This window comes from Puma concolor, chromosome D2 (assembly GCF_028749965.1).
Source record: "Puma concolor isolate L17-30 chromosome D2, mPumCon1.1.hap2, whole genome shotgun sequence".
In the NCBI taxonomy this organism is placed as follows: domain Eukaryota; kingdom Metazoa; phylum Chordata; class Mammalia; order Carnivora; family Felidae; genus Puma; species Puma concolor.
Window position 1 is genome coordinate 34,531,176 of NC_141677.1, and position 12,441 is coordinate 34,543,616.

The 12,441-nt window shown below is 34.7% G+C and overlaps 1 protein-coding gene across 2 annotated transcripts in view; it reads right to left on the reverse strand.

Moving 5' to 3' along the window:
- Window positions 1–788: 788 nt before the first annotated feature.
- Window positions 789–12,441, reverse strand: part of P4HA1 (prolyl 4-hydroxylase subunit alpha 1) — an 89,170-nt gene continuing 77,517 nt past the window's right edge. For both annotated transcript variants that reach the window (XM_086679961.1, XM_086679962.1), the window contains exons 11-15: window positions 10,833–10,882; window positions 7,822–7,887; window positions 3,924–3,992; window positions 3,309–3,405; window positions 789–1,887 (exon numbers count right to left, since the gene is read on the reverse strand). In XM_086679961.1, coding sequence (XP_086536087.1) covers window positions 1,817–1,887; window positions 3,309–3,405; window positions 3,924–3,992; window positions 7,822–7,887; window positions 10,833–10,882 — 353 coding nt within the window. In that variant the 3' untranslated portion in view covers window positions 789–1,816. The remainder of the gene's footprint in view (window positions 1,888–3,308; window positions 3,406–3,923; window positions 3,993–7,821; window positions 7,888–10,832; window positions 10,883–12,441) is intronic.

Below are 12,441 nucleotides of genomic sequence, written 5' to 3' on the forward strand. Positions count from 1 at the left end.
GATCTAATGCTGAAAAGAGTTTACTGGTCCCCATAGAGAGTCTAGGTTGAATATAATGAGGAAATTTGTAAGAGTATGTCATTGCTTCCGAAATATATATTACTTTTATTCTATTTGCTAAAACACATAAGAAAGGTTAGTTTCCATTCATTGAACTCCCATTTTATTTCTATCCTTTTGCATTTACATTGCTTCTAACAGGATTTTTTAAAATCATGTATAAAAAAATCTAAGTAAATTAAAGTACTAAAGGTCATTTCCAATATTTCTTACTAAAATAGCTGTGGTGAAACAAAGTATTTGGGAGAAAGGAATTTCACAGTTGATTTAATACCTTCTTACCCAAACAACCAAACTCTTCCTTAAATATTTAAATAGTGCATAAAGGATAAAGAGCCCTTGTATGAATTAAGACTCACCATAAGAAATGTAAAAGGTTAGTTTTAAGGGTCAACTGATATACTTCTTTGGGTTCATGGCTTTATATTATACCACACTTTTGGATAAGAGAAAGTCTTAAGTACCATTATTATAGTAACCTTATAACCACAAGTTGTAGAGCTTCTTTTGAAGGAAACATATTCTGATTGATTGAATGGCTGAAAGTTCAGTGTTCTACCATAACAGTGTGACATGAAAGTGAATGAAAACCAAAGGGATAGATCTATGTCCTCTGTATTAAAAAAAACAAAACAAAAAACACACACACACATCCACAGAAATCACCTGTTGTCACTAGAGTATGCATTCACATTCAAATAAGAAAAATACCACACAGAAAACAGAAACATTTTTAAAAAAAGATTTAAGATCATAAATAGGTCATTGTTGTCACAACACATTTCAGAAGTGAAAAAAAACAGACATTTTGGCTTTTGTAGAAAAAAGATTCTTCTTTTTTTTTTTTATCAATTCCCTCATCATTAAAAGGACTTGTACATTTTAAAATTTCCAGTCTCCTAAGGCACGATATTTATTTTATCAGAACGCCAATATCATCACCCTGCTATAGCAGGGATAAGAGGCAAGGTATTAGCATTACAAAAAACAGCAAATTTTATGGACAAAACCATTAGTCATTTAAGGGAGAAATAAACAGACTAATGATCATTTTAGTTAAGAAGGCCCACTGTTGTTATATAGGGCTTTGCAATAAAAAACCTTTTTAATCAAATTATTTTAACTCAAGCGGATTTGATTCACCACAGAGGAGCTGTGAGAGAAGAATGGGATTGGTAAAATACAGTATACTTTCTTTAAAAAGATTTGACAGGAAAAAAATCAACTTAGAATAGCGTATGGAGGGGTAAACATCAAATGGAACCCAGATTAGAGGTCTAGTTTACTCCTAGTCTTTAGGCAGATCCAGAAAATAAGACTAGGTAAATGTAATACCTAGGTCCAAACTATAAGGCTTATAATCACACGGCCCATTCTAGCCTACCCCCTACCAACTGAGATGTAGTGAAATACTATAATCAGATGCATAAAGTGTTTTTTTTTTTATCCAACCAAGAAGTTCTTTAAGATATAAATGTAAAAATTCCTTATTTTTTAACTCTACCTTGCTTTATCCTCTGTGATACCAACTGAACTTTAAAGGTTTATATGTACAATATGGTGATTTAGTGTTACTTTTAAAAGGAAAAAAACCCCACAAAGTTAGTGATTGTCCACAGATGAAACATGGGATGAGGTTCATGACTGAAACCAATCATGGAGTGTTAGTCAATTGTAAACTCTTGAAAGTTAAGACTGGGAAATGTGCATGTCAGACACATTAGAGTATAGCAGGAGAGGAAGGGAAGCCTATTTGTCATTCCAATTCTGATAAGGTGCATGGTCTTCGAAATTCTTGTCCACGTTCATGGAGCCATTTATTAGATACTGTGAGAGAAAAAAATACATTAATATTCTCCACTATCTAAAATTTAATTCACTTGTAAGAACTAGGCCTATAACAAAGTTTCTACACGAGCTAAAAGTTCAAGACCAAAATAAGATGGAAGCAGATGGTACCTAGGCACTCTATTTAAAAAAAAAACAACAAAAAAACCCCCACAAAACTTCACTAAATGTTGGAAGCACATGAGAGTCTATGTATGTGCATTTCCTAAAGTTTCTGATGTTTAATGTAAATCTTGAAATGAAATGCAATTGGAATGAAGATGTAGGTAGAGACAGAACATTGTTTTAACTGTTTGCAAAAATACTATCACTAATACAGGGACATTTTAGAGATGAACACAAAGCCTCCAACGTACAGGAACAATTCTACAATCAATCACTACTATTATGTGCTCATTAAATTTCCTTGATTCCAAGATACTGCTTTTTAATGTAACTCAAACAGAATTTTCTACTCCTTCTTTATCATAGAACCCAATCGATGGCTTCAACATGTACAAAGTAAACTAGGACCCATAATTACTCTTATCTTTCTCAACTCCTATATCCCATCTATCATTCATCAAAGCCTGCCACTTTTCCTTATATATCTCTTCTCTTTACTCTCCAATCCTTTTGCTACTACCATAGTCCAGGTTTTCATCATCACCCACTTAGGCAATGTAAAAGAGCCTTCTAAACTGATCTCTCCTCCACTAGCCTCATTCTAGTCCAGTGATTCTCAAACATAATCATCAAAGAAGATTTTTAAAATCCTAACAATCAGGTGTCACTCCTTAGTCCTGCTATGTCTGAGACAGTAGCCACTAGACACATGTGGCTACTAAGTACCTGAAAGGTGGCTAGTGACACATATTGAAAAGGATTTACGGGGTTAAATAATATGTATAAAAATAAATTCACCTGCTTCTATTTCTTTATGACTGGCCACATTAAAAACTAGCATGACCCTGACCCTGAGTGCCTCTCTAGCCTCACACTAGTCCTGGCCCTGGTCCCTAACATGCCTGGAAAACATATGGCTCTCTCTTCAAGAGCAAATTTTAAAATTAAGCTTTGAAGAAGCCTCCCAACTATAAGGAGTCCTCATCTTCTGTATACATCTCCGTATTAGTGTGTACTACACTATATTCTGATTTATCCATTAGTGTGTCTCAGACAACTGTACACTCCTTGAGGGAAAGATACTGTCTTCTTCAACTCTGAGTCAAGAAGCGGGACTACTGTTAAAATCTGTCATCAGAATTCTGATCTATTGAAAGTAAATTTATATTAAAATCAGAAACTTGGTTGGTTGAATCCCTTTCAATGTTAGGAGTTTTGTTTTCTTTTTAAGATATAGACTACCCTAATTTCAAAATATGAGACAAAAGTCAAAAGAGAATATAGGAAATATTTACCCCATTTGTTTCCAACTAGCACTGGACAGGCCGCATGCCGTGTACTGTAATCTCCTTCTCCACTGGCAAACAGATTATACCAGAAAACAGCAGTTCCCTGTGGAGAATAATACAAAATTATCTCCAAATAAGATATAGGTTATCACTTTTTGTAGTAATTAAATTTTCCTCTGTTCCTGTGGAAGTACTCCTCCATGGCAGCATTATGTCTTCCCTAATAAAATTCTGAAAATATGACTAAACCATTTACAAAATTTTGGTGATCACATGAAAATGTCAATACCACAAAGCTGCCTGACAAAGGGGATTTGCCAAAACAAAGCTAACAAATTTTACAGTAGTAAGATGGAGGTTCCATCATATGGAACCCATTTTAGAAATGCAAACTTTTGAGTACTAATCCTTGGTTGTTCATTATTTCTAGGTAATCATTGTAAAGTGTACCATAAAGATATTTAAAATTTTACCTAGTATACTTAAGGACCTTAAGGACTACATTATCTCTATCTTTAAAAATGTTATTCATTAATTAGACCGTGAAACAAAGGTGCATCTCTTCCTCAGGGAAAAAAAAAAAGACCCACAAAATTAAAATAACAAATGAACCAAGTTTACCTTTTTGGGCCAAACACTAGCTCCTACTTCAGGAAAAACAGTGGCTCCTCCTGCTGACACATCACTCATCTATAAGAATTGCAGACAGTATTATCAGAAGCACTGGTATAATAAAGTTAAATATGCCATTGTGAGGAAGGCATGATACTGCAGAGAATACGAGAACATCTGGACTTCTATTTACATAGTTTGTGCAGGCTATTCAGGTTTTTTTATATTTATTTATTACTTATTTATTTGAGACAATGCGAGTGAGGGAGCGGCAGAGAGACAGAATCCCAAGCAGGCTCCATCCACACTGTCAGTGCTCAGCCCAATACAGGGTTCAAACCCACGAAACTGTGAGGTCATAGCCTGAGTCAAAACCAAGAGTTGGACGCTCAACCAACTAAGCCACCCAGGTGCCCCCATGCTACTCAGTTTTTAAACAAAAAAAAGATGCTGTTCTATTCTAGGTTTATATACTTTTATTTAAAAAAAATAAAAGTAAAAGAAATGATAAAGTCAGGAAGGGAGATAGGGATGTCTTTTATAGCTACTTCTTTTATAGCCAGAGGTTAAAAAAAAAAAAAAAAAAGGATTTAAAATCAAATCAAGTAATACAAGGGTATAACTATGTATTTATTGCACTAGAATATAATCTCCATGGGGGCAGGAATTTTCATCTATTTTGTTCATTGCTCAGCTTTAATGTCTACAGTATTTATAGCAGGTGCTCCTACTGGGTATTTACCCAAAGAAAATGAAAACACTAATTCAAAAGGATGTAGGCACCCTTATGTTTATCGCAGCATTATTTACAACAGCCAAATTATGGAAACAGCTCAAGTGTCCACTGATGAAAGGATACGGAAGATGTGGTCTATATATACAATGGAATATTATTCAGCCATACAAAATGAAAGCTTGCCATTTGCAACAACATGGATGGATCTAGAGAGTATTATGTTAAGCAAAATAAGTCTGCCAGAGAAAGACAAATACTGTATGATTTCACTCATATGTGGAATTTAAGAAACGAAACAAAGGAACAAAAGAGACAAACCATGAAACAGACTTCTAACTGTAGAGAACAAACTGATGATTTACCCATCCATCCCCCTTCCACTCTGGTAAACAGGTAATGGGGATTTGGGAGTGCACTTGTGATAAGCACCAGGTGTTGTATGTAAGTGTTGAATCACTAAATTGTAGAGCTGAAATTAATATCACACTGTACGTTAATTATACCAGAATTAAAATTTGGAATTTTTAAACGTAAAACACAAATCTTCCAAATTAAGGGACAAAATGAGACAGGACACCTATCATGCAGTGAAGATTTTTTCACAAGCAATGTAAGTAGAACGTATATACAAAGACTGTATCACAAAGCAAAGCCCAACTGTGCTATATCCAAAAGTCACATCTAAAACAAGAAGCCTTGAAACAAAAAGATTGCCAGGCAAATGCTATACCAAAGAAAATAGAGTTTGATCTTAATATCGAACACAGTTTAAATAAAAATAAAAGCACTGAGATAAAGAAGGATATTGTACTATGATGAACACATCCACTGGAGCAAAGAGCTAACTTTGAAGAAATGAAAAAGTTGTGCTAAATGGACCATGTAGGACAATACTTAAACAATGGCAGGGGGTGGGGGGCAAAATTACTGATCTAATCAAAATGCTATATAGTTAAGATAGAATATAATAATCAAACATATAATCTAATGGTCAAATAATCTAATATTTATGGATATTGGACCAAATAATGTATAGCATCGATATTCATAAAAGCAAAAAAAAAAATGGTTAATGTCTCAAACATCAGAAGAGATGACCAACCTCTCTAATAATACAAACTAAAACCACAATAACTGCCAATATAATAAGTGAAAGATGTGCAGACCAAAAGGTTAACAAACATATCACACTTAAAGGTAGGCTATAAATTGGTACAATTATGGAGAATTCACTTCTAAAAAGTATACAAGATTTCACAGCATGAAATTTGTATAATGTATCATCGTCTCTCCTGATTTTCCCTTTGTAATAATTCTCTCTCATCTTTAACATTATATGTCTCAAATTCTTTTTTAATCCTAAATCCTTTTTATTACAGTGCTTAAATCCTTTTTTTTATGGTATCTTAAATCTTTTTAGAAACAGATAAGGTGTAAGAGGGAAGGAGGGTGATGAGGTAGGAAGGTGAAAAGGTGGATTGCAAAGAGGGAAGGAGAGAGAGAAGAATGGAAGAAATAAAGTAAAAGACAAATAGGGAAGGTAGCAGGAAGCAATGAAGCAGGAAAATGAGACTGAGCAGAGATACACAAATTTTGGTAGGGAGTGAGATAAACAGCAAAAAGAGATGCCATTTTCCTATCATTCAAATGGGTTAGGGGGTGGACAAAACAATGAAATAAGCAAAATTTATGTCTAGACTTAAAATTCATCTTTTGAAGTTAACAAAGGTTACAACATTGTAGAAGGTTATATTTTCCAAATATACTATTTCCCAGTATTCCCTGTCCTACATGTTCTGTTTACATGACACTGACATTCTTATTGAGTGGTAGGGTCCATGTCTCCTCCCCTTGAAACTTGGCAGATCTTTGTAATTGCCTTGATTAATAAAAGCCTTCTGAAGGTAGGTAATAAAAATGCCATGCATTTCAGCCTTGCTTTCTGCAGAGATACTTGTTCTTGCAATCTAGTCACCATGCTGGGAAGAAGCCCAGACCACATGCAGGTACTCTGGCCAAAGCCAGCCTCCACCTTCAAGATGACCCCAGTGCCAGTCATCAACTGATTACAGATGTATGAATGATCCACAGCAAGAACCAGGAGTGAAGCCCACCTTACAACCATGAGACATAAAAATAGTTATTTTAATCTATTCAGTTTTGGGGTGATTTGTTATGCAACAAAAGATAACTGGGGCAAGTATTATGACCAAAGTTTAATTTTTTTAATATGTTTAAGTATATAAACAATTTTAAAGTTTATTTCTTTTGGGAAAGAGAGAGCGTGCAGGTGCACGAGCAGGGGGGCAGGCAGAGATTCCCAAGCAGGGAACTCACAATGAGGGACTTAAACTCACCAACTGTGAGCTCATGACCTGAGCAGAAAGCAAGAGTCAGACTCTTAACCAACTGAGCCACCAGGTGCCCCGGTATATAAACAATTTTAAAAATAATGATCATGCTGTTTTGAAATTTTACTAAACAATGTGAAAATGGTTACCCTTAATGGGGCTTCCAGGATGCTATAATGTGCTCTCTAGATTTAGCTGCTTACACCAGATGTATTCACTTTGTGAAAACTTATCAGGTTATAGTACTTAGGATTTGTATACTTTTCTTATATGTATCAATAAAAAATTCAAAAGGAAAGTTTATTAAATGTGTGTGAAGATATAGAGATGCCTATATACACATCTGAACAGTCCATACACCAAAATATCCACAATGATTGTCTCCAAATAGACTGTTAAAAATATAAAAAAATTAATATTACTAAGTTTATTTATTTAATTAGAGAGAGAAGAGCACAAATGGGGGAGAGGGAGAGAGAATCCCAAGCAGGCTCTGCACTGTCAGCGCAGAGCCCAATATGGGGCTCAAACTCACAAAGCGTGAAATCATGACCTGAGTCAGATGCTCAATAGACTGAGCCACTCAGGTGCCCTGAGACTGTTAGTAATTTTAACTTTTTTATTCAGGTTTTAATATTACTATCTGAAAAAGTTACAAATGCAAAAACCCTCCACTTACTCAGTTGTAAAAACTTTAAATTAGGATATTAAATAAGAGCTAAGGAAAACAGACATCTGAACATCAAAATAAACATCATGTGATAAAATCCCAACTTAAAAATTTTAGCAAAAAAAAAATTTTTTTTTAGCTATAACTTACATAAAACAGCCATGTAGCAATTCTATTTCCTGTCCCCAGCTCTTTGAAAGCATCTGGTTCATCTTTCTGTGAATAAAACACAACAAATTCAATGGTATAAAATTCAGGAATGCAAATTATCCAGTGGCACTAAATACCAGTAATATGCTTAAGGGTATGCCAAAAAAAACCCAAAAGGTTCATTTATAATGTCTAGTGCTTGATATACAGCAAGCACTCAAATACTTGTTGGTTGTTGATTCAGATTGTACAGTGAATACTTTTGATAAGACCACTGGGGGTAGGGGGGACCTATATTAATTAGCCTAAATAACGAAAATCAGTATCTACTATCCACAGATTATTAATTAATGCCTATAGTTTTAGCTTCCAAAGGGGCAGGGGGGAAAGAGCCTCTTAGCTACATTCATGAACTCTATTCTCTGCAGGTAAAGAATTTACCTTGAGATTTAAATTGAACTCATGGTCCATTCAAATGTTTACTGCTACTATGCTTGTCATTCTTTTGGACAGTTGGCACTTTAATCTGTCTGGACAATTCACATCTAGGTATTTAAATCTAAATTAAAATACAATACAGTGTCTTGGCAGTTATCCCAGAAAAATGAAAATGTATTTTTCACACAGAAATTTATACACATCTTTATTGGTAATAGCCCCAAACTGGAAACTACCTTACTGTCCTTCAAAGAATGAACAATTAACCAACTGTGGTGTGTCTATACTGTGAACTCCTACTGAGCAATAAAAAAGAACACACTACTGACACATTCTTTAAGAACTCCACTAACCTCAGAGGAATTATGCTGCTGAGTGAAAAGAGATACATACTGCATATAACATCTATATAACATTTCTGAAATGATAATTACAGAGAAGAACAGATTAGCAGCTACCAGCAGTTAAGGGATGGGAAGCAGAAGGGTATGTGCAGCTATAAGAGCAGGACTGTAAGGGAGTCTTGCAGTCATGGTGCAGTTATGCATCCTGATTGTGTGGTACTTTCACAAAGTTACACATGTAATAAAACTGCATAGATACACACACAATTAGTGCAAATAGAACTGGTGAAATATGAAATAGCTCTATGTCTTGTGCCAATGCTTATTTCTTGGTTTTGATAGTCAACTACAGTAATGCAAGATGTTAACACTGGGGGAGGCTGAGGGAAGGGTTCATAGGACCTCCCTGTACATTTCCTTGCAACTTCCTAGGAATCTGTAATTATTTCAAAATAAAAAACTAAGAAAAAAATTTAGTTGCACTAATGTCAGAGCTTGAACTGTACTCTTTCACATCATTCAAGACTCTCAGACATTTTTCAATAATTGAAAAAAGAAGGGAAAGACTAAAAATATATTCCTTGCTGGCCTACATAGAAAAAGAGTACAATTCTGGGATTTAAGCTAGTCAAGGGCCATGACACAATATAGGCTGTTTTCCTTCAAAAAAATGTACTCTTATTTTAAAATGACAGTAGATCAAGAAGTTTATTAAAATGCCCAAGACAGTTCTTAGAATTCATGTATTTATGATAAAGCTTAATGAAGACTTGTATACTTGTATAATTTATAGCTTAATGTGAAAAAAGTATGGTTAATATTTATTAATCTTAAGCAAGAGTAGTACTTGGTAAAGGACAGCTTTTTAGCAAACTGCTTTCTATTATATATTCTCCAGTGTCTCTCTACATCTGTTTTGTATTTTTTATCTTGTCTCTTAATGTATTCTTATAATTTCTTCAGATTTACCAATTCATTCAATAATGCACTTCAACTGTCTCTGTTTTTTAAGTTTATTTATTTGAGAGAGAAAGCATGAGTGGGGGAGGGGCACAGAGAGAGAGAGAGAGAGAGAGGAGAGACAGGATCCCAAGCAGGCTCTGCACTATCAGCACAGAGCCCAATGTGGGGCTTGAACCCAGGACCCATGAATTCATGACCTGAGCCGAAGTCGGATGCTCAACCAACTGAGCCACCCAGGCGCCCCTCTCTAATCTGTTTTAATTTATCCATCAAACTTTAAATTTTCAACAATTACTTTTTTCTACCTAGAGCTTCTATTTGTTTTTCAAATATGTTAAATCATTTTGAGTTTATTAATTTTTATCCTTTTATTTTTAAAACTACTATACAGTTGTTTTATATTCTCTGATTATTCAAGTACCTAACATCCTGGGGCTTCTAAATCTGTTGGTCACTTTAGTCTCACCAATGGTGTCTTATTACCAGTTTTTTTTTTTTTTTAATGAGTTTGTATTTGGCTGACCTTAATCTTTAAAACTCTTGAGGTACTAGAATAAAGATGCCTGTCTTCAGGGAGGACATGAGTTTGTTTCTGCCAGGTACCAAGAAGCACTACCTAAATGAACAACTTTAATTTCTCCTCTTTCAGGGTAGTGAAATTCAAAATAAAAGGTTCATGTGAGAGCAGGCCTAGGCTTTCAAACTCCCAGAAGAGGCTCTCATACACATTCCATGCCCACCTGGATGATGAGAGGCAACTCTCCTTAAGGCTCCTGACTCCAAGCAGATTCTTTTCAAGGCTATTCTTTCTTTCTCTGAGGGTATAATCCTTTTGGAGATTCAGGTTTTATGCATCGGTCTCAAGTTCAGTAGCCTGCACAGTGGCAGGTCCTCTCACACAGCCATCAATCCTCAAAGCTCTAGATTCCTGGAGACAAATGCTTTCAGCTTCAGCTTTTTTGGCCCAGCCCCCCTTTAACTCTAATTTTAGTTTCTAGGTTTTCTTTGTTCATTTTGGGAATTGGGAATTTCCTTTACTTTCTTCCAGTCTCAGCAATGCATTTAAAAGTATCCTAAATTTTTTTTTAACATCTAGGGGTTTTGTTTTGTTACTGCTAAAAAGGTTTTATAGAATGTCTATTCCACCATGCTTCCACAAATTGCAAACAGGCTATGAATTTTTACTACTAAAAGAACAGACTTAACATGTCATGCCTAAGCTTCAGTTAGAACTCCTACATTCTCTTTTTTTTTTTTTAAACTTACCCGTGCAAAATCAAAATGGGGTTCATATTGTCCTCCAACTCCATAATTTGCTACCTGAAGAAGAAGAAAGCATGCATTAAAAAAAATCAAGATTACTATTCAAAAAATCTGTAAGTCCTATTTTGGCCTCTTACATGATATGGTTAGGTACTTCTAGAGAAATTAGAAGCAAAGCAGTTGAAATCAATGACAGTTCCTAAGGAACCAAGGATAAAAAACTAAGGATACCTACTATATATTTAAGAACCTTAGTTAATACACCTTCTTTTAGCAAATTTTGAGGTACATGTTTTCCTCTAATATATAACTTAAACTAAAATTTCAATCAGAATTTTTAAATGTTTAGAATTAAAATATTATAGAATTAGAGTTTTGAGATTTCTATTATTAATTTTTACTAAACACTTTTCTTTGGAATTTAAATCAAGACTCATGTTTTCCAAAGCCCCAATATCTGGGAAACTCCCAATCAATTTTAATAAAATATCTTCCTACAATTTTAATCGGTAATGACAATGTCCCAGTGGGAAGCAGCAAAAGAGAGTAAAAAAGTGTCTGGTCTGAGTTTAAATTCTAGCTTTCTTAGTTACAATATATGTAATTCTGAATACAATCTCAGTTTTCTTATTTATAAATTAAGGAGAATGATGCCTTCCCTTAGCTCCCTCCTTGTATCCCAATATGACACAATAAAAGGAGAATGTAATTTGAAGAGCACTACCAATGAAATGAAAGAAAAACATAATTAAAAGAGTGTTGCCCACAGCAAAGTCCAAGTCCTATGTGAATTATTATTACTCTGGATATTTTACTCCTTATATTGTAGACACATTGGGTTGAATCAACCTATTAAGTAAAACTGTATCACATAGCCTGAAAGATCCTGTGAGGGTTAGGCAGATGAGAATAAACACAGATCAGGAAAGAAAAAGCTACATACAAGACCTTTTAGTAATATAATGAATACCAAGGAAATTGTAGATTACCATGGAATAAATGGCAACTTAATTAAGCAATTTAAATATAGGCAATCCTGATTTTGCACAGTTCCAAAAGGCACACATCTAATGGTTTAGCTACTCATTAACACCAGAGTTCCAACAACATAGTTTAAATTTCAGTCACCAAAACATATTGACTACGAGTAATTGCATAAAGTACAAATGTTGCTGCTAGCACTTTAGTCCACAAATTACGATGTAAATAACAGCTGCACATCATGATGAATGACCAATCATATCACTTCTTTCAAAGTCTATCAGTGATTGGTCACTGCACATCTGTTAATTCATGCACAGACACCGAAGTATGTAGTTGTGTTGCCTCCTTATCTCCCAGTGAAAACTCATGTGATATTTTACAAAAATGAATAGCTGGAAGAGGCAAATGGCTAACAAAGACAATGTACAGCAGAAAAAGGGAAAGTAATAATGCTTTAAGTAAAATTCAAATCAAACTTAAATGGTGATCTAGAAAAAAAATGACAAGGGGAATGCTTCCACTTGTGCAGGTCAAGAAACTCTAGCTATGCAGCCAGAGGAACGTGGTGAAGGCAAACTTACCGACATAAGGAAAGTGATTGCGATGGAAAGGATAAAGATGTCTTGGA